Genomic DNA, 22578 nt, shown 5'->3' on the forward strand with positions numbered 1-22578 from the left:
GGGGAGGGCTCCAACTCGAGCCACTTACATGGAGAAAAGTGGGTGAGACCACTTAGGTCAAAGCTGGGTCTCGGCTATGCTCACTAACACTCACTTAGTGGAGTTATAATTTTGATATGTTTGGATATTTACTTAGTGAATGTATAATTTTGATATATTTTATCAAATCCAATAAATGAGTATCAGTCATCACCTCGTGTGCAGTAAAATGACCCTACACGGTACACCTTTAATCTAAAAAATTTAAAGTGTATGTTATAAAACATGGTTAATTCTAAAAATAAATAATAAAAATCATACTTAAAACAATTATTCTAAATATTATCAAATTGTATTCTAGAATAAAACTCTAGATCCACAATAAGAAAATCTCTCTCTTTACATCGTGAAAAATGATGAATTTTTTTTTTAAAAAAAATTAAATTGTCGCATCATTTTTCTCATCAAGTTCTTTGTTTGACTCCTCACAATCGATCGAGTCATGATCAAAACCCAAAAGAGGGGTGGAGAATGCAAGGGAAAAAAAATTATTAATTATTATTATTATTATTATTATTATTATTAAATCATAAAATTGAAAATATATATTATAAAAAGATAGTCGGGAAAATGGTGATAAGAGGAAAGAGTAATTGTCTCAAATTTCATGTTGGCAAACGTAGACTGGACGGTTTGGTCGGCTCATTGTGGACTCCACCACTACATGTCTTTTTTTTATTTTATTTTTAAAAAATAATCTAAAGTTTAGGTTTAATTTTCTGCATTGACCAAACCAACTTTATTCGTGTTTTTATTTCTTAATTAATCTTATATAATTTTGATATATTATAAACTATGTATATTTATGTGACTACACCGTTGAACCGAACAATTCAAATTGGCGACAAAGGTCCCGCCACCCCGAGCCCACTGCACCGCCGCGTAGACAAGGGCGACTCCTTCTGCATCTGCCCCCCTCCCCTGCCCTCCCTATTAAATCCAAAAATTCGCAGTCTATCTCCTCATTATTCTTCTCCCCAACTCTCAATTTCGCATCAAAAAAAAAAAAATTAATAAAAGAGAGAAGACATTCCTAAAAAAAGCAAAAGCAGAAAAAGCAAGATCAGCTCATCACGCTTCTCCGATTCCACAGGCAAGTTATATATTACATATTCGTGTATTTAATTTGATCTCTGTGTTTCTCTTCAATTTCATGTGCTTCTGCAGATTCTATGTGATTTTTGATCGAATCTGATCTATTTATGCTTCAATCTATTGCTCTCTTAGAATTTCTTCCTGCGTGTGTTGAACTTTGATAATCTGTATACTGATTTTGACTTAAATCAGTCGGAAATAGGCACTGAAACTGGATTGATCGAAGATCATCAACATGCTTTTTTTCGAAAAAACTGTTACTACAAACACATAGTACTTTTACGATGATTGATTGATGATCATATAGGAGGAATTTGGTTGCGCTATCTGTTTTTATTAATTTTTGCCCCTGTTGATACTTTATTTGATGATTATCATCTGATTATTTGCGTGATTTTCGAAATCTTAGTTGGTGAGTTGCAGCATTACTGATAACAATTAGCATCAGAATACCCCTAAATCTGAGTGTGTAATCTGTATAAAAAAAAGTAGAAACTATTATATTTTTTCCCTGTTCTTTACAGCCTGTAAATTTCTCCATCTGAAAGTCCAAAAGAGTACATACATGATAAAAATTATTCTCTTAAAAAATTTGAGAAATCTGAACAATATAGTATTTTAAGCAGAAAAATATATTTGTGTGAACTTATTAGCAAATGTTGAAATTTTTGCCCTTGTAAATGGGGAAAGGCTCATCAGCCTCCGCAGACTGTAAATTCCCAAAATACTTTGTTCCGCGCGTTGTCTAGTAATTGCCTGTCAACTTTTAGTCTTCAATTATAAGAAATAACGAGGGAATACATTTTAATTTTGATATATGAACTAAAAAAATAAATTAAAAAAATAAAAAAAAACCCAAATAAGAATTGAACTTATAGACTCATGGTTAAGAAACAAATGTTTTATCCATTAAACTACATGTGACTTGCATTAATTTTTTAACATTTTATTAATATATATAATTAATAAAACAAATCATGATATCAAAAATTAGGTATTCTAAATGTTTTTTTAATAATATAGTGTAGATTTGTATGGGAAAAAGAAATGATAAAATATTCGACATTAGAATTTATCAAACCTTTGTGGGTTCCACTAGCTTTGATAAAGAATCATTATTATTCACATCGCAAGTATAAAGTTATTTTTGTATAGAAAAAATTATAAAGTCATAAATCATTATTTTTTCGTTCGTCTATTTTTTAAATTTAGTATTGTTTTTATATTAAAATATTCGTTAAATAATAGTAAAATTTTTATTTTTTACATAATTTTTTTTTACTATTATTTTGTAAATTTACACATGCAAATAGATTTATATATAAAACGCAAAGATTATTATTTTCACGTCTGAATCTCTATTCTCTAGTTCAATTTCATTACACGGGAATATATTATTTTGCATTTGGAAAGTCATTGTATTTATAATATGACCAAAAAAAATTCAAATTCATATATTTTTCTAATTATTTCTATTATAATTATTCAAATGTAATCTCAATCTATTTTTCTAATCGATTCATGAGATGGAATAAATCAATCCTATTTTAATTTTCCAGATAGAAAACCGGATCCGTGGGTGCATAATTTGTTTCCACAAAAAAAATATATCGTCAGAAATTAAGAATGTAATTCTGAAACATATAAAATTATAGGAATATACAAATGAAAAATAAAAAAGTTGAAGTTTATTAAATTTAATATAGGGTCAAATCAGTGGGCCATATATATTATTATAGAAGTGTCCATTTGATTTAATCTTGCCAGATTTTATTGAACCAGAATCTCAAAATTCCCAGATTTAATAATGGATTCCCAGGTTTAATAATGGGGTCAAATTAAGTACGGAAAAAATATTATACGAATTAACTAATCTGGCCAAATTCAGATTTCCAGGTTTCCGTTCAGAATTACCCTACACTGCTACACATACCTCATTACCTCACGTCTTTGGAATATATAATAATCCATTAGAATTTGTAGTGGTAGGTAGGTTGCATGGATTCGATGAATGTGTGCCCAGTTTTATGTATCTATTTATTATATATATTGTTTTATTTCGGAAGTAGTGTCCTGATTCATCTGGTGTGACACTGTTCCTTGTTGTTTGGGAATAATATAAAGTATATGATGATTCCAATTCAAACAAATATATTGTGCAATATGAGAATTTTGTACACGCATATTTTTAATATACTGTTGGTGAATTTCATGTCCTGAAAGCATTTCCTTTCTCAACCAAAAGTAGTAGGGGATTGTGACGAGCATTAAAATCTCGCGTGTGGGGTCAAGTTATCAAAACCCCCAGGAGGCACGTCAATAGTCGCAAATCATGATATTAAGCGTTTCAACTAGCAACATTTATTATATATTTAAACCATGAATATGAAATTGATAGAACATAATTACATATATAATTAAAAAGTATATCATCCAAGACGACTTTCTGAACTTATGTTAAATTCACGTCCTTAAAAATTCCAGAATATGAGTTTAATTATCCCATTTTCCTTTGCAAGAGATCGACGGCATCGTGCAATCGAATTCGAATTCATCTATTAATTTCATATAATTATTTTCAGGATTTTAGAAATCGGTCAGCTGCAATTCATTCAGTGATGGCAGAAGAGACACCTATAAGCCGGAAGACTGTGGTGGACCAGGTGGCGGAGGGTGCTGAGAGCAATGGAGTGATTCCTGCTAAGGTAAAATTTGTGAACATGTTTGCTTCACTTGCTAGTAGTTCAAATCATGGTCAGTTTAATCAAACTTTTATTGCTTCATTTTGGAAACTTTAAAGCTGTAATTGTTTAATTACGCTTCTTAATTTTTTCACAAAATTTTAATTTCAGATAATAGAAGAAAACACAAAGCAGGGGGAGAAGGTAGAAAAGAAAGAGGAAGAAGTGACGTCAAATCTCGATGGTGAATTCGTAAAAATTGAGAAAGAATCTCTTGATGCAAAGGATCATCCCAGTGATGCTGAGACAAATTCCATAGCCGGTGAAAAACCAACTGTCGTTGAGCGTAGCTCCACTGCCAGCAATCCTGAGGCTAGTAGAGAGTTGTTGGAATCACAAGAAAAAGTTAAAGATCTTGAGCGCGAATTGCAGAGAATTTCAGGTGTTTTGAAAGAATCTGAATCCGAGAACACAAACTTGAAGGATGAACTTTTGCATACAAAAGAGAAGCATCTGGAGAGTTCAAAGAAACACGGAGAATTTGAACTTGGACACAGACAACTGCAGGATCAGATGTTAGAAACAGAGAAGAGACACAACGAGCAGCTAAAAACTCTGCAAGATGCATTACAAGCTCAAGAAGAAAAGAACGAAGCATTGACCGGTGTGAAAGAAGCATTTGATGGTCTCAGTCTTCAGCTAGAGACATCAAGAAAGAAGACGAATGATTTGGAGCTTGAGCTTGAAAATTCTAATTCTGAAGCTAAAAAGTATGAGGAGTTGCATAAGGAAAGTGGTTTGCATGCTGAATCGGAGACACAGAAATCCTTGGAGTTGGAGAGGTTGCTTGAGGTTGCAAAATCTAGCACGAAAGAGGTGGAAGATCGTATGATTTCTTTACAAGATGAGCTCAGAAGCTTAAACGAAAAGATTGCCGAGAACCAGAAAATCGAAGAGGTGTTAAAGAACACTATTACTGAGCTTTCAGATGTCCAATGTGAATTGGAGCAATCAAAATCACTGGCGCAAGATTTGGAGCAGAAACTAGCTTCAAAGGAAGATCTTGTTAATGAATTGACAAAGGGATTGGAACTGGCCAAAGCATCTGAATCTAAGGCTAAGGAAGAAAACGAATCACTTGAGAAGTTGCTGTCATCAACAAAAGAAAATCTTACAGAGAAGGAATCCCATCTTGAAGATGTAAAGTTGAAATTGGAGGAAGAGGTCAGGTCAAAGGAAGAGATCGAAGAAAATTTGAAACTCCAGCAAACAAAGATGGAGGGAGTGCAGGAAGAACTAACCAAAGCAAGTAAAGAAAAAGAAATGCTGGAAGGTGTGGTGACTGATCTAACCAACAAAAGTGCCCAGCTGAAGGAGTTGTGTGATGAATTTGAGGCTAAGTTGCAGCAATCAGATGAGAATTTTAGCAAAACAGATTCTCTTTTATCCCAAGCAGTGGCGAACAGCAAAGAACTGGAACAGAAACTGAAAACCATTGAAGAGCTTCACACCGAGTATGGTCATGCAGCTAATACTGCGAACCAGAAAAACCTAGAGCTCGAAGACATGGTAAAAGCCTTGAACTTAGCAACTGAAGAAACAAGGTTGCAGGTGACAGAATATGAAACACGATGTATCGCACTGGAACAGAAAAAAATCGAGCTAGAGCAACAGCTGAATATGACAGAATTGAAATGCCATGATTCTGAGAGAGAATCGAGAGAGTTATCTGACAAAATATCAGAACTGTATGCCACAATCAATAAGGAGAAGGAGGAGCAAGAAAAATTAGATGCCCAATTGCAAGAATTCAAGGCCAAAGTTGATCAAATGGAATCTGAATCGGAGAAGGTAATGTCACACAAGTTGGAGCTTGAGCTGGAGCTAAAGAACGCTACAGAAAAATCTGCTGAGCATGAGGGACGAGCCAATACGATTCATCAGCGAAGCCTTGATCTAGAGCAATTAATGCAGGCATCAGATTCCAAAGCAGTTGACGCAAGCAAAAAAGTGAGCGAGTTAGAGCTCCTTCTTGAAACTGAGAAATATAGGATTAAGGAGCTTGAAGAGATGACAAGCTTATTAGAAAACAAATGTTTGGATGTAGAAGCAGAATTCAAGAAAAGCAATAATAATGTATCTGAACTTGAAGCACAGCTTGAGGTGGCCCAATTAAAAGTGTCGAGCCTAGAGGTTGCCCTGCAGGCATCCACTGAAAAGGAAAAGGATTTGATAGAGTCCTTGAATTTAACTACAGAAGAACACAGATTTTTGAAAGATCTGTCAAAAACCTCGAATGAAAAGCTATCGGAGGCAGAAAATTTACTAGATGTTTTACGGAAGGAACTCAATATTTCCCAAGAGAGATTGAAGAGCATCGAAAAGGAGCTCGCGGATTCTGGAATGAAGGAAAATGAAGCTGTGCAGAATCTTAAGTTAGCAGAAGAACAGCTAGAGCAACAAATTAAAGTCTTGGCGAAAGAGACTGCAAGAAGTGCAGAACTTGAATCATCTCATGAGATTCTAACGAGGGACTCTGAGTTGAAACTCCTGGAGGCAATTGCAAATTTCACCAGCAGAGATTCCGAGGCAAAATCAGTAATCGATAAAGTAAAGAGTCTTGAAGACCAGATGATCAGTTATCAACAGCAGCTTGCCGAAGCAGCTGAAAGATGTGAAACTACTAAAAAAGAGATGGATCAGATTTTAGAGAAACTAGCTTCTTCTGAAAATGCCAACGAAGAACTCAAAAGTAAGATCTTGGAAGCAGAAGGTAAAGTTGATAAGCACGTTGAAGAAAATTTGCTGCTGTCTGAAACTAACGCTCAATTCAGCAGCAAAACACGAGATCTCGAAGAAAAGCTAACTGCCACTTTTTCTGACTTGGAAGCCTCTAACAGGCAGCTAGCTTCCCACACTAACACTATCATTGATCTAACAGAGCGCCATTCTAAAGTCTCTGAACTCCAGTTGACAGCTGAAGCCCGTATCTTAGAAGCCGAAGCACAATTGGAAGAAGTTATTCAGAAATTTGGCCTGAGAGATTCAGAAGCCAAGGACTTGACTGAGAAGGTAAAAGCTTTTCAAGCACAGGTGATAGCAAATGAAGAACAGGCTAAGGAAACATCCGCACGGGTGAAAAGTCTAGAATTAGAATTGGAACAAACTCTCTTGAAATGTACTGGTCCGGAGAAAGAACATCAGACAAAATCGGGTCAGTTTGAAAAGGATGTCGAAGCTCTAGTTGGCACAAACTCAAAGCTTACTCTAGAGCTTGCCTTATATGAGTCTAAACTAAATGAGTTAGAAAATAATTTTTCCATTGTGTCATCTGAGAAAGATAGTACAAGTGAAGCACTAAATGCTTCAAAAAAGGAGATAGAAGAGCTGACACTGCAGCTTGCTTCTGAAGGTCAGAAGCTACAATCTCAGGTTAGTTCTCTTCTCGACTAAATTAGCTCTCTTCTCGAACACAACATAGTTTACGAGTTGAGATTGTTTGTTATGGCCTTTTTGTGTTTGTGAAACTCAAATTTTTCTTATTAATGTCTTCATTGTGCAGATACACTCTATTATGGAAGAGAACAACATGCTTACAGAAACATTTCATGGTTCCAAGAAGGATCTTGAAGCGATGATAATGAATCTTGAAGAACAGTTGAAAGACCGCAAATTAAATGAAGATGCCCTCAAGGCTAAGATGGAAATCCTCAACATTGAGGTAAACCAAAAATCTGAGTTGCAAGATCGACTAAAGGAACTTGAAGAACACTTAGCAAATGCAGAAGCTAGATTTAAAGAAGAGGTGACAACAATTATTCTACCAGTTTGATTAACCAATTGTTGTAGATTGTGAATACAGAAAATATGCTGTTTTGAATTGGTTGGTAAATTCTTCGTTCTATTTCTGGAAAACAGAAAGAGTTAAACTCTCAGAAGGAGCTGGAACAAGAAAATGCTTTGAAACGTTCCGTGGACGAACTTGAAGCCAGGAAACACAAAGTCCTACTCTTGGAAAATCAAGTTAAAGAAATTGAGGGTAAATTACATCTGGCTGACACAAAATTTAAAGAAAAGGTTAGACTCTACTTTTCATCGACTTATACATGCATATTTGTCATCTTTTCATATTGCCTATTTAACTATCAATTGCAAGCTCGAGCTCGACAAGCTTCTTGCATGTGTAACAACTACTCAAACTATGAGCTCGGGGCATATTCATGTAACATCATAAAAGCAAAATAAAAGATATAAGACTTGTGCTCCAGTCGACCACCCAAGCTTGAATTATATGTGCTCAAGTGGGTCGAGTTTAATCAAGTTTCTACTTTAGCTCATTTACACCTCTGCTCTAACTAATATGTACTAGAGTAGCTCGAGTTTGACTCAAGACCTGATTGAGTCATTAGCTAAGCCCTCTTGTTCTCCTAGTTTCATTTCATAGCTTTGCACTACATTTAACAACAAGAATTGTCTCAAAGTAGCCAAATACTCAATATAAGCATTACCAATTTCATTGTATAATACAGGAAGTTGAAAATATTTCCGTTGAAACCAAGGATGAGACAATAAGATCTCGGGATATTGACTCCTTCACCAACATTCCTCCCAAACGAAAGAGTAAGAAAAAATTGGAGACACGTCCAGCCCAAACATCTTCCTCCGACACACAGATTCAAACCGCAGAGACGTCACCAGGCATGACACTTAAATTCATTTTAGGTGTGGCTCTAGTTTCAGTTATTGTTGGCATTATTCTTGGGAAGAAGTATTAGCTTTGGAATTGAGGTTTGGATTTGGCTTCCATTTTTATTGATTTTTTGCCACTTGGATTAGTTTGTTATTTATTTTGTACAAAAGAGCATGGGGGAAGCTTTATTTGTATGTTTGATTTTGTTTGAGGTTTGATCTTTTGATTAGGTCAGGAATCAGGATTGGTTTTGATTTGAAACCTGACCCGTAGTTTTATAGCATGGAAAAAGGAACAAGGAAGATATTCACTATTATTCTTGATGTAATCAAGTTTGTACTTGTTATGTTGTCTCTTGAAGAATGACCATTATATCTCTCATCAAGCTCGCATTTTCTAGCAAGGGCTGGTCTCTAATACAAACTTCAAATTTGATATATTATTTTTCCAGAAAGCAGATTTAGGATCACTATTATTCTTGTCACAAATAAGTTATTTATTTACTATCTTGTTTTCTTTGATGGATTTACAGTTGCATCCCTAATTTTGAGTTTATCCTCCCTCTGCCAGTGGGGGTAGTTAAGCTCCAAAAGAAATAAAATTTTTCTTCTAAGTGCAATTTTTTGAATAACATAAGTTTCACTCTCCTGAAATGTTCAAAATCGCCCTTCGACATTACATCGCCACCCTATATTCTCTTCTTGGGTTGGCCCTTAATCTGTACAATTCTCCTTTGTTAAATTCATCATTACTTTTCAGTTTAACTTTGCAGATGTTGATAAATTTCTAATTTCTTCTAAAAGAAGATGGTTTGTAGGAGGAAAGCTAATCAGGTGATGCCACACGCCCAACACCAATAGTTTTAGCGCAATAAAACTGTCTATTAATGCTACAATCACGAAGAATTCAATACACGGGAAGAGCAACGGTACAGATACACAAGTAAAATTCACGCACAAAATAAAATAAAATAGGCCCACAAGATATACATAGAAACTTAAAACATATTCGAACACAAGCCTCCATATAAAAACTTAGAAACAAGCATCCAATACACAGCAGCAGCATAAGGCAGCGCAACTGCAGAAAACACAGGAACATTTCGTCACCAAATCATGTATTAATTCGAACATTGAAAATGGGGTGCAATGTCAATACCTAGTGGATTCAAATCTTTCGTTCTAAACGTCACTTGTTTCTAACATTAGATAAATTGATACGAAAATAAAGTTTAATATAGAATACGGATTGCCGTGGATTAGGAGTCTTGTTATGAAGCTCTTGCCTTGCTCTACTTATTCGTGAAGTTAACTAAAGCTTTTACAAGAGGGACGAAGAACCGGGAACTTGATTTTTTCAAATGAAAAAATTTAACTTTTGTGCATCGTTTTTTCATAAAATATAAATTATATTCTCTAAAATATGTTAAATGCCTCCCAATCAAAAAATTTAAATACACCATTACACAAACATTTGACATCAATTAACAATTATGAGTAAAACCAACATTTCAGGGGGGGTGAAAGGATTGAGTTTTGAGGAAAAGAGGCCTGAGTCAGTCTTCGCATCAATTTGATGGATATTCAGATTTTATACAAAAGTTTTAGTTCAAGAAAATATTCTGAATCAACTATATATATGAAAACATGGAACCATTTCCTTTTTAACTGGGAGGCGAGATTTTTAATCAAGTAACTGAATCCACAAAATTCTTGATGGTATCATTAAATACAGATGTAGAGAACTGACCATCCCTTCCAGAAGCCATCGCCTCTAGACTTGGTGGTGGCCGGTGGTGCCTGAATCTGCCCCTCACGGCCATCTTTCGTCGGGTAGCCAGCCGGTGGTGGTGGAGCCATGAACCCACCCTGCGCTTCCGCGGGGTACGCGGTTGCCGGTGGCGGATATGCAACTGAAAAATCAATGCGCTCTATGAGGCACTCAGAAGAAACAAGAACGTAAACAAGGTACCCAGTAGTAGAGAGTAAGTAAAATAAATTTACAATGAATTACAAGTGCAACTTTTATTTCCAAAATTATTTTCTAGAATTTGTTGACTATAGTTTTGAAATAGACAAAAAAATCATGAAAATATAAATAAATATATGTTTCAAATTTACATATTGCACAAATAAAGGCAAAAATTTGTGTGAGACGGTCTAACGCATCGTATTTTGTGAGACGGATTTCTTATTTGGGTCATCCATGAAAAAGTATTACTTTTTATGCTAACAGTATTACTTTTTATTTATTGTGAATGTCAGTAGGGTTGACATGTGTCACATATAAAGATTCGTGAGACCGTCTTACAAGAGAACTACTCACTAATAAATTACAAATTTTATTACATTATGGAGTGCATTCTCAGTATTTTAAAATGTATCTAATCAACTAAGAACACACCAAAGAAAATATGTATTAAAAAAGTCACAAAAGAAGTAAATTATATTATTGGATATTTTTTATAATTTAAAAAAACAAATAAACGAACATCTAAATATACAGTACAATAAATTAATTTAAAATTTCAAGTCAAACTTTTGGATGCCATAAGTAAATAATAAATGAGATTAAATCAGATTTAAATTTTACGAAAAATACAAGTATAATAGATTCATATCTCAAAATACGATACTAGTAAATTATAATTCCTGGTATGGATTATGGATAATACAAGTGGTTTCAAAACAAGATGGAATTTATTAATCCAACGAAATCATTAATTTTATGATCTATATTTTTGGATCCACTAGAGACAGGGGGTAACAATCCATATCATATTCAATTGTGCTCAGATCCGATCAATCAAATCAAATAAACATTTACAACAGAATTATCATCTACAGTCAACCAATCGTCGATTATCCTCCACTTCTCACTAGATCCGCAGTATTAACCAGCAAACTTAAGTACGAACGGTTGCGAAATCAAAAAACCAGCTGCATATATAAATGCACGGAGAAAACTGAAAAGTAAGAAACATACCTTGAGGCTCGTTGTGGCTGCTCATATTGATGGATTTTTTTATGAAAAATAAGCAAAAGGAACAAGAATTAAGCGTCGCACGGAAATTAATTACGAGGAAAAACGAAGAAATTATGGAGAATATCTGAGCATGTATAGGTGTATATATAGATCATCGAGAATGGTGGAGTTGTTAAAGAGGTTACTTGCTGGGACAGGGAATCTGAATTGGGCGGCTGAAACCGCGTGAATGAAGAGGCGAGGGAAACTTCCACATCATATACATGAAAGTATGAAACCTCAGGGAAAACGTGTGTACTCCTCATCTGTCTATCAATATCACATATTTGAGAAGAAATCCGAATTAATGTCTCAAATTTAGGACGAGATTTTCGGCTCGAGCCTCTTTAAAAAATGTACATATTGCATATTATAATTACTTTTTAATTAAGTAATTTTTGTCGTCTAGTTTTTGAATAAATTCTTAATTCATAAAATAAGTACGATTTACATTAAACACTTAACGATATTTGTTATACCAAAAATTGTAATGGATAATAATTAAACAACACAAATATTCCAACAAATAGATTAATACAGCCAAAATGGCATTTCCTTCATTATTTAGAATGTGGTTTCTTAATTTGTTTTATTTGGATTTACAAGGGAACCTCACCATACACAAATAGAGGGACATGTTTATTTTATGTATATATGTATGGATAATAACGCCGGAATGGTCAATTTTATTACGCAACAGACTCGCACGATTATTTTTAATTAATATATTAAATTGATATTCCTTGCACACGTGGATTTATTCTTTCATGGTGTTTTTACTTTTTCTTTTTTACCTCTTAACTCTTTTTTAATGATATTTCTTTACCTGATATCGAGGTTAGCTCATTTTTATCTTTTTGTTATTTTGATTTTTTATCGCATAAATTTTATTACTGATCAATTTTGTGAGACATATATATATTAAAAATGAATCTTTGTATCTAAAATTGCCTACCATATAAACGTGTTGGTTAACTGAGTTTTGAATATGTGATGCGATTACTATATACTTTGAAAATATTCTCTGTAAACTTATGCTTAATATTATGTTTCAAGGAAAGAACTACGATTTTTATCTCGATTGTATTTTATTTAGCGATGGTTTTTTGTATTAACAATTTTATAAAATCATACCGTCGTTAATATAGTGACGGTGTTTATGGTAGAATTTTATAATTAAATTCAATAAAATCACTTGTTAGTTGCATGCATTTAATATGTAATATAGAAACTANCGAGATACGCAATAATAAGAAAAAACACATGTAGAATATAATCAAAATGCATGAGATTTGAAAAATAAAGTCAAAAACTCGTCCATATATATCAAAATTAGTGAAAATGGCTGAAAAATGAGGGGAAAAATGCACGAATTGCGATAGTTTTACGATAATCGCTATCAACGGTGGATTTTGAAAACTCGTCGCTAAATAACGACATTTTCAAGAAATCCGTAGCAAAATTACATCTAAAAATTTAAATTTTGAATTTGGGACGAAATAAATTAAACAATTAAATCTCGTCGTTAGTTATCTAAGAAAATTATTTTCCCTCGCTATTAGAAAACAAATTTGTCATACCATCATTAGTAACAACGGTTATTATAAAATCATCGTCAATTTACCATAGTTTCAGAAAACTATAATAATTTTCGGTAAATTAGAATTGATGACAAATTTAAGAAAAAACATCGCTAAATTTAGCGATTGTTTCTCAAATTCTGGTACAAATTGCTCTGTTTTTTTTTTTATATAAATGACGGGTCTCTTAGCCTGATGACATAATCATCTGCTCGCTATTGAAGATGCCACATGTTCAAGCTATGGGGAAAAACAAGAACTCTTTCCGATTGTAATAACAAACTAACATAATTTATACCGACGACCTATCATTTTTTTTAAAAAAAAATTAAATGAATAAAGCATCCAAATTTTGCCAAGGAAAAAAAATATTAATGGATAAAAATTCAAATTCTGCCAAGGAACAAAACGTGTTGGAAAGATGTTCTGAACAGAAAATATGTTACTTGTATAAAAAGAATCATCTGTCTCGCTTGGACTCGGATCCGAATATGATTGGAGAATATCATATCAATCAGGATGACTCAGGCTGGGTAGGCTTAACGTATAAGCACTTTACTAGGTTGTCTATCATCCCGATTTAAAAAAAAAAATACCGTTTAGACAGATATCTAATCTAATATATATATAATTTTGTTTAAAAAAAATTTCGACATATTTTTCGATCAATTTAAAATAAATAAAAATAATGAATATATCATTGATTTTTAGTTTGAATCAAATATTAAATAATTATTGAAAAAATATGGAGAAAACAAAAATAATTAAATATTTATGAAAAAAATAAAAAAAAAAAAAAACCGCACTCCGTAACGTTTTTTTAGTACAATTAATAAATTTTAGTTTGAAATTAAAAAAAAAGATCATTCCTAAGAATTTGATGTATCAACATACATAATATATCTAATATATCATAACATAATATTTTACCTAAGTACACAAAAATTAAGTAGTATATAGTGCATTATTCAATCAAGTTATTATATTTTTGATACAATAGGGATGGAAAAATCTATTTCTACACAAACCCACACAAATGGGACTCTAACCCCAAGAGACTTCTTATTTAACTCAAATATTATTTAATATACATATTTTTTAAATGCATTTAGCATATTTATTTAAATTTTGCTATTTGATATCATATGAAAGAGCCCATCAAAATTAGGTCCAACTCAGATTTGGGTCTCTGTCCATTCTTAACCAAGGTAGACGATCCATGATGAATCCCAAATACTTTCTTATAAATATCAGGTTTAAGAGTTTAATTAGACATTCACTATATTAATTTTTATCGACGTCCCTACATGCTCTCTCATTTTATTATCGATATCCGACTTGAGCGTCGAGTGAATACGCTGAGACATCCTCCCGACCCTCTTCTAACGGTCTCTTTTGTGATTTTAAGTCTAAATAAACTCGATGTCTGCATTCAAGCTAGTATCACCTACTGGAATCAAACCCTATATTTCTATTGAGTATCACTATTGTTTTGAGAAAATTAGTAACAATTATATGATATATACTCCTTACCAATAGTTGAGCCAAACTATTTTAAAAATTGTAAATCAATTTGCGTCAAATAAAATCCCACCTTTCAAGATTTATTTATTATTAAATTTATGAGTTCATTATATTTATATATAACAAAAAAGAATTACGTGCCCCAACAAATATGGCCATACACATTAAATTTCCCAGTAGTTTTAATTAATAAATTGGTTGATTTAAAATGACGAATCAAATAAATTGATGGATAGATGGAAGCCCACGCAAATTTTTTTTTGCCGTACGTGACATTCAATGTGCAATAATTTTCTGAATAATTTAAAATATTAGGTGTTGACAATTATGGATTATTAACTCCTTTTCATATCAGGGTGACGTCAAATTGATTTTCCTTTTTCTTTATTTTTATTAAAAAAAGACACTAAATAATGTATTTTAAGAAATTTAAAATCCCCCTTAATTAAAGAATTTAAAAGACAAGATTTTGAATAGAGTTTAAACTTGTTGAGTAAATTTCATATGAGAAGGTCTCATAAATTTTTATCTTTTAGACGGGTCAATCCTACCTATATTCATAATAAAAAGTAATATTCTTAATATAAAAAATAATACTTTTTTCATGAATTATCCAAATAAAAGATTCGACTCATACAATTGATCCGTAAGACTATGTCACAATACTTTTTTGAAATTTGTTTTGTGGCGAAAGTGGTGACATGACATGCGATAATTTTGAGTGGCAATAATAATTGTGGAAGGCTGACAATGAAGCTTACTAAAGTTTCATTTCTTTTCAGTTTATTTGTCTTCTTTAGAGGCCATATTTACAAAATATATGAATTTAATTTTTCATTTGTATATAAAATATATATTATTATAATTAATATATTATATATAGGTTTTGAATATCGTTTTAAATAACACAACATAAAAATATAAAATTACATTGTTTGTGAAAATTAATCAAAATTTTAGTATTTATAATTTTTTCTAAAACTTATTAATTTTTTTTTATATGAAAAAGGAAATGAAGTTTCAAAAAGAAAAAAATAAATTAAGCAATGAAGAAATCATTGATGTGATCACATTTATTTGTNTATAAATATTAATATTCGCACATACAAAGCAACATATTCCCCCTCTCACTGCTACAGGCGACAACTACCATGTTAGCTACTTCTAAACCCTAGATTATTCCAGAATCCCAGTTGCGGATTGGAAGGAAAGGAGGAGGGATTTGGTTGCAATGTTCGGTTTTAGCTTTTCTTGTTGATTTATTGATTATGGAGAGATCCGGTGAAAAAGATTCTTCTGACTTCTCCGACCCTTCAAGCAGCTCCATTTCTGGTTTGCGCTAAAGCTTCCCAGCTTGTTTTTTCCTTATCTACAACTACCTCTTTTCTCTTTATCCATATCCATGTGATTTTTTATTTGAAAGAAGTGCCCTTTTAGGACTATTTAATTTTTATGCATATGTTTGGTTTTGGTTTGAACTTGAAGATAATTGGTTTTAAGCTTGCTGGATTTACTGCTGCAGTTTGCTGATCATGGATTTGTTTTTGATTATTTGTGGTGCAGATAGCGCGCTGTTCGATGCGTCCCAGTATGCCTTTTTTGGAAACGATTTAGTCGGTGATGTGGAAATAGGGGGTTTGGAAGATGAAGAAGTCGGTGTTCCAGTGATTGGAGGTGGATTTGGTGGTGATGTGGAGTTGCACGAGTATCATCTTTTTGATAAAGATGAGGTGAATGAAAATAGATGCATATTATTTATATGGACTTGAGGATTTTAGCCATTCATAGATATGGATTTCATTCTTGGTGTTCGGTTCATGTGAAGAATTTCGTGTTTAGAATCTCTAAAGATGTATGCAATCATCTATATTCTATACTAAGGACGTCTTGATTTTGCACATGCTACACTAAGTCGATAGCTTGCGGCTGATCACTTCATTTTTCTATCATCACGCATACTGCAGATGCAGAATTTATTATTTAACTGACCATCCCAGGCTTTCTCCTTGCTGCTAGAATTATAGGCAGTGTAAGCCATTCATTTGATCCTTGGTATTGATCTCACATTCATTTCACAATCTATACAATAATGACCTTGCGTTCTCGACTCTTATACACTTTTCATCATCCTGATGTGTTGCATTTGTATGCATGGATGCTATATTTTGCGCTAATATTTGTGATAGTGTTTGTTGTGGCAGTTATTTGCGCTGAGTGATTGGTTACTGATTGAACTTTATTTACATTTCCCAGGGATCAGGATTTGGATCATTATCTGATATGGATGATTTGGCTACTACATTTGCCAAGGTTAGCTGCCTTATAACCAAAATTTGTCAAGCCAAATAAGAAACTGAAATTGCAGGAGAGGTGCATGTGTGTTGGATCTTCTCTCTCTGTTTTGTTTTGTGCATGCACATAAATTTGTAACTTCGTATCTTTTTCGAATGTTGAGAACCATGAGTGTGACTAAAGAAAAGAAAACAACCATAGAACAGGATGATTGAGAAACTCCTGTGTGGTTGAATTTGACTAGACGGTAAATGCATGAGGCATTGTCAAAGTCGAAGAGGTATATTTTTGGGTAAGCAAAATCGAAAGAAAACCATGGATTACCTAAATAACTCTACTGATAAATCTGGTAAAAATTGTCATTGAAAAGTACCTTTAGTGAAACTGAAAATTGAAGAAACTTCCTTTTTAATTATTTTGTCTATGCATATTATTGCTTGTTCTGTTTTTTCATTTGCCTCAGTTATATTTTCACAGTTGAACAAAGTTGTTTCTGGACCAAGACACCCTGGAGTTATCGGTGATCGGGGATCTGGATCTGGATCATTTTCAAGGGAGAGTTAGTTCTTGCCATTTTCTTTACTGTAGATTACATGCCATTTTCTTTTCTGTAGATTACGTGCCATTTTTATTTCATTTATTTGCTGTATTTTAAGTATTCTATGGTCGATTTTGTTCATTCCCATATCTTGTTAGGAATTGAAAATTCTTGTTTGTCCTAAATATCGGGCCAGATTCTCACCACCACATCGCATACTGGAGTGAAATTTGGAAATTACAGTGGTGTTTAGTTGGCCTCAAGCTTGATCCAACACAAAAAATTAGAAAGAGATTTTTTGAGTTTTTGAAATTGTGTCTTGATTTGATACATTACGATTGTATGAAATTGATTTGATTTAACATTTTTTGAACATAATATTTTAGTTTGAACGGTATGTTGTTCATATAACCTTCTGCAAAAACAAATGCTTTTATGAACATCCTGTTATTATAATTGTTTATAGCTATGACATGTGCTGCACATAGATGCCACTTTTGTTTCAAATCATGTAAATATATGGAGGGTAAATATAACTTTGAAGCTGTCATGTTTGGTAGATTTCAAGTTCAACAGTATTTGGAGCAGTTACCCATCAAATTCCAATATGGATCCTTATCCTTCTAAAAATATATAATTTTTACAGCTTTAGTTTTGAACACCTTGGAAATATTTTTTTCCAGAGTAGTGGTGGCAGAATGGGGTTTGAGATAATAGGTGGGGTGAGGAACCTTGGAGAACTATGATTGTTGGGATGAATATTTTGACTTCTCAAATTTTGCCAAAAAAATATGATAGTGACATGGATAACCCTTAATTATAATGTAAAGAATTGGCGAAGTTTTCTTTTGTTATATATGTGATGCAAGTAACTATCTGCTGTTACGAACTGAAGTAGTATAGTTCTGGAAATACTAAAATAAATTTTCTATTAATCTAATTTTGCCCATTATTGCATAACTTAATCCAGCAAGGGTGAAGTGAGTTGGATCACATTATTGATCTAATAAGAAATGACTGAAGCCCAGTTGTTTAAACTAAACCTAAACACCTATCTCCCGAGTGCAGTTGCTCACTAGTTTTGCAAATACCTAGGCAGATCATCCTAATCTGAAGCTTGGAGATAGAAGAAGGGTGTTTGAGCAAAAGTGGGTTTTCCTAAATGTTTTTAGATGTCTGTTTGGAAAATTTATCCGGTGTCTAACTTCAACGTTTTCCCTTTCCGTGGTCTTCTGTCCTAAATATGGTTTATTTATATTATTTTTCAGTTTATTCTCATTTTATATCCTTTAATCACTATCTAGCCACGTTGTTAATGGTAGCACCATATAATTTTTTTGTGTGTGTGTATGAGGTTTAGAAAATATAAACTTAAAACTTTCAAATTAAGAAATTTTCAGATTGATTTCTTGAAATTGTCCTTATATTATTATTCTTGTACCCTTTGGTGCTCGCTTATTAATGCCATTATACTTCAGGTTCATCAGCTACAGAATGGGCACGAGAGACTGATTTTCCTGATTGGCTTGACAGTCATATGTCTGACTCGGAATGTTACGAGGAGAATAAGAGATGGTCATCGCATCCTCGTCTCTCTTCAATATATCATCCGGAACCAAAACCATTATACAGGGCATCGTCCTACCCTGAGCAGCAGCCTCAGCAGCTGCAACACTATAATAGCGAGCCTATTTTAGTACCTGAGTCATCTTTCACTTCCTTCCCTCCACCGGTATCTCAACAAGCTCTGTCAAGTAGTTCCCATCACCTGAATTTGTCATCTTTATCTGGTGGAACACAGTCACCCCTCTCTGTGTTGAACAACTCTTCATTGCCTAACCGTTCTCTCTCTCTTGGGGGTATGCCAAGAGGGTTCCATAATAATATTTTAAACATGTCCCTCCTAGCCTCACCAAATATATCATGTAATGCACATCTGCAAAACCACTGGAGTAGCCATGCTGGTCTTCTTCATGGGGATAATTTGATCCTCTTAAATAATGTTTTACAGCTTCAGTATCAACATGGACTATTATCATCTCAGATGATGTCTCCACAGCAGCAGAGATTACAGTTTTCATTTCAACCATCGTTGGCCCATTTTTCAGCTACGCAATCTCGATTATTTAACACCTTTCCTTCACTATCACCCTTTAGTAAATCTGGTTCCATTGATAAGAGGGAGTTGAAATCTAAGCTAGCACAAAAAGGTAGGCACACAGTGCGATTCTCTGATCAAGGATATGATGCTAGTAGTCAAAAAAGTGACAGTAACACACCACATTTCAGATCAAAGCACATGGCTGCCGAAGAAATAGAGAGCATTCTTAAATTGCAGCTTGCTGCAACCCATGGTAATGATCTGTACGTGGATGATTATTACCACCAAGCTAGTATTGCTAAGAAATCTTCTGAAACAAGGTCGAAATATCGATTCTGCCCATCTCACCCAAAGGAGCAATCTTCCCGGTCTCGTAACAGTTCTGAGTCACAACCACATCTCCATGTGGATGTTCTTGGACGGGTATGCTTTTCTTCAGTTCGCCGGCCTCGTCCGCTTCTTGAAGTTGACCCTCCTCCCGTTGCTTGTGGTGATGTAAGTGCGGATCAGAAATTATCTGAAAAGCCTTTGGAACAGGAAACAATGCTTGCAGCAAGGGTGACAATCGAGGATGGCCTATGTCTTCTTTTGGATGTGGATGATATTGACAGGATCTTACAGTTTTCTCAACCCCATGATGGTGGAAATCAGCTCAGGCGAAAGCGCCACACTCTGCTAGAAGGCTTAGCAGCCTCTCTTCAGCTCGTTGACCCACTTGGAAGAGGTGGCAATTCCGTTGGGTTGTCTCCCAAGGACGATACCGTGTTTCTTCGTTTGGTTTCTCTATCCAAAGGCCGAAAACTTATCTCCAGGTTTCTTCAACTTCTTTTACCAGGAAGTGAGCTTGCTCGAATAGTCTGCATGGCCGTTTTCCGCCATTTAAGATTTCTGTTTGGGAAATTTCCCTCTGATTCGGAAGCTGTTATTACTGTCAACAAACTTGCTGAGACAGTCTCTACTTGTGTTAATGGCATGGATCTTAATTCAATCAGTGCTTGTCTTGCTGCGGTTGTTTGTTCCTTGGAACAGCCACCTCTTCGTCCAGTAGGCAGCCCTGCTGGTGATGGTGCTTCAGTCATCTTGAAGTGTGTTCTTGAAAGAGCGACTCAGTTGTTAAGAGATCCTCATTCGACCAGCAACTTCAGTATACCGAATCCTACCCTATGGCAGGCTTCATTTGATGCCTTCTTCGGTCTGCTGACAAAGTACTGTGTGAATAAATATGACGGCATCGTGCAATCATTAATCTCTCAAAATCCTCCACACACGCTGGTAATTGATTCAGAAGCTGCAAATGCTATAAACAAGGAGATGCCTGTTGAACTTTTACGTGCTAGTCTCCCACACACTGACGAGAATCAGAAGAAACTGTTACTGAATTTTGCTCAGCGATCCATGCCTGTTACTGGATTTAGCACTCATGGCGGAAGTAGCAGCCGAATAAATCCCGAATCAGTCAAAGGTTAGCAGTGCCTTTGGCAAAGTTGCAAGTGGAACTGTGTATAGTAGATGCTGATCTGAAGGTCAGATCCTTTTATGTGCTTTTATTATTGTCAAAGCACGATGCATTCTTTAGGTATGTCTTTATTGCCTAAAGTTCTACTTTTAGCTATGTTTTAGTGTCAGTTTCCTCCTTGCACCCCTCCTTTTCTATGTCTGGGTCAGGATTATGTTCTGCTAATTTTAATGAACATAATACCTTGCATGATAATCGTGTATTATGTAAAATCTCTCGAAAATTAGGTGACAATACCCTTTTGAATGTGATGACGAAGGGCTTCGTTTTATTGCTCTTTTGTGAACTTGGGGATAGAACCTGGAATTTGAGAAGGATAAATCGTAAATGTCGTATTGTCATATTAACAATTATGACATACTAAATGAATAAAATTACAAATATCACATCAAAATTGTGAAAAGATGAATATAGGACTAAATACTATTCTTGATATGCTATGCTTTGTAGTCTAACGACGTTCCATGATCCCATTAAATGTCGTTGTCCTTTTTTATCTATTGGATTGGATATTCGATAGTTCGGTTCGTGCTAGCCACTCTTAGATAATTTTTATTTAGCAAAATTAATTACTTTCCATATAAATTACGAATAATTTTTTTTAAATTATTGAGATTAAATAGATAATGTAATTTGATATTATCAAAAAATTATTACAGGTTTTACAAAAATATTTTTATTGATCAATAATATTACATGCTAACGAATTATGTAAGATAAAAAAAAACTATAATATTTTAGAAAATATATAATTTATTATACATTTACGCACGAGTCCGCCAATACTTGGTAGTTATAGAATTACCGTGTGGTCATCACATAAATGACTGCACACAATATATGTTTCCAAAAATCTTCCACTCAAATTATCAATTATTAGCCAACCAAAAATGTTTTAAAAATTCAGTTAAAATGAAGTGTACTATGATAATCGTTAAATCAACTATATATTCTCTGATAATTTTGAAATAAAAATATATTCAACATAATATTGTTAAAAAAAAAAATTGGCTTCTGAGTCGTAACACGAGCACATATTCAAAAAAATCGATGTAGCAAGAGTAAATCTTGCAACTTTTTTAAAAAATCAAAACCCGATACGTCTATTTAAATTTTATAATACGAAATACATATTTTCGATATTTCACGATCTATTTAAATTTTATAATACGAAATACATATTTTCGATATTTCACGAGATTTGGCGTGGAAATTTTCTCATTTCAAGATACCTTGATTAAATAATTGTATTATTTAGAGTTTTTTATATCTTCACGAGATTGCTAATTCTACACACACACATATATAGATAAAAACTTGTGTGAGACGATCTCACGGGTCATATTTTGTGAGATGGATCTCTTATTTGGGTTATGAATGAAAAAGTATTACTTTTTATGCTAAGAATATTTTTTTTTATTGTGAATATCGGTAGGGTTGGTCCGTCTCACAGATAAAGATCCGTGATATCGTCTCACAAGAAACCTACTCATACATA

At 33.7% G+C, this 22578-nt stretch overlaps 3 protein-coding genes across 5 annotated transcripts; 2 read left to right on the top strand and 1 right to left on the bottom strand.

Annotated features, from left to right (window-relative positions):
- The first annotated feature begins 981 nt into the window (after nucleotides 1-981).
- On the top strand, nucleotides 982-9478 carry LOC140968946 (uncharacterized). Of its 2 annotated transcripts, none has more exons than XM_073430126.1 (6): nucleotides 982-1132; nucleotides 3717-3839; nucleotides 3987-7247; nucleotides 7378-7620; nucleotides 7734-7892; nucleotides 8345-9478. In XM_073430126.1, the coding sequence occupies exons 2-6, from the start codon at nucleotides 3753-3755 to the stop codon at nucleotides 8588-8590; spliced, it is 3996 nt and encodes a 1331-aa protein (XP_073286227.1). In that variant the 5' UTR covers nucleotides 982-1132; nucleotides 3717-3752; the 3' UTR covers nucleotides 8591-9478. The 2 variants fall into 2 exon arrangements, with proteins under 2 accessions (XP_073286227.1, XP_073286229.1); XM_073430128.1 differs by having other exon boundaries at nucleotides 988-1132; nucleotides 3725-3839.
- LOC140968947 (protein CYSTEINE-RICH TRANSMEMBRANE MODULE 9-like) lies at nucleotides 9343-11771 on the bottom strand. 2 transcript variants are annotated; one of them, XM_073430129.1, is made up of 3 exons: nucleotides 11491-11771; nucleotides 10255-10435; nucleotides 9343-9585 (listed from the first exon to the last, which is right to left on the bottom strand). In XM_073430129.1, exons 1-3 carry the CDS (start codon nucleotides 11513-11515, stop codon nucleotides 9540-9542), a joined length of 252 nt encoding a protein of 83 aa, XP_073286230.1. In that variant the 5' UTR covers nucleotides 11516-11771; the 3' UTR covers nucleotides 9343-9539. The 2 variants fall into 2 exon arrangements, with proteins under 2 accessions (XP_073286230.1, XP_073286231.1); XM_073430130.1 differs by having other exon boundaries at nucleotides 10255-10417; nucleotides 11491-11762.
- Nucleotides 11772-15727: 3956 nt separating this feature from the next.
- LOC140968941 (protein PAT1 homolog 2-like) lies at nucleotides 15728-21351 on the top strand. The gene is made up of 5 exons (XM_073430118.1): nucleotides 15728-15965; nucleotides 16197-16363; nucleotides 16887-16943; nucleotides 17403-17484; nucleotides 18942-21351. Exons 1-5 carry the CDS (start codon nucleotides 15902-15904, stop codon nucleotides 21029-21031), a joined length of 2460 nt encoding a protein of 819 aa, XP_073286219.1. The 5' UTR covers nucleotides 15728-15901; the 3' UTR covers nucleotides 21032-21351.
- The last annotated feature ends 1227 nt before the right edge of the window (nucleotides 21352-22578 follow it).

Source organism: Primulina huaijiensis, unplaced genomic scaffold (genome assembly GCF_012295235.1).
Source record: "Primulina huaijiensis isolate GDHJ02 unplaced genomic scaffold, ASM1229523v2 scaffold38877, whole genome shotgun sequence".
NCBI classification, from domain to species: Eukaryota; Viridiplantae; Streptophyta; class Magnoliopsida; order Lamiales; family Gesneriaceae; genus Primulina; species Primulina huaijiensis.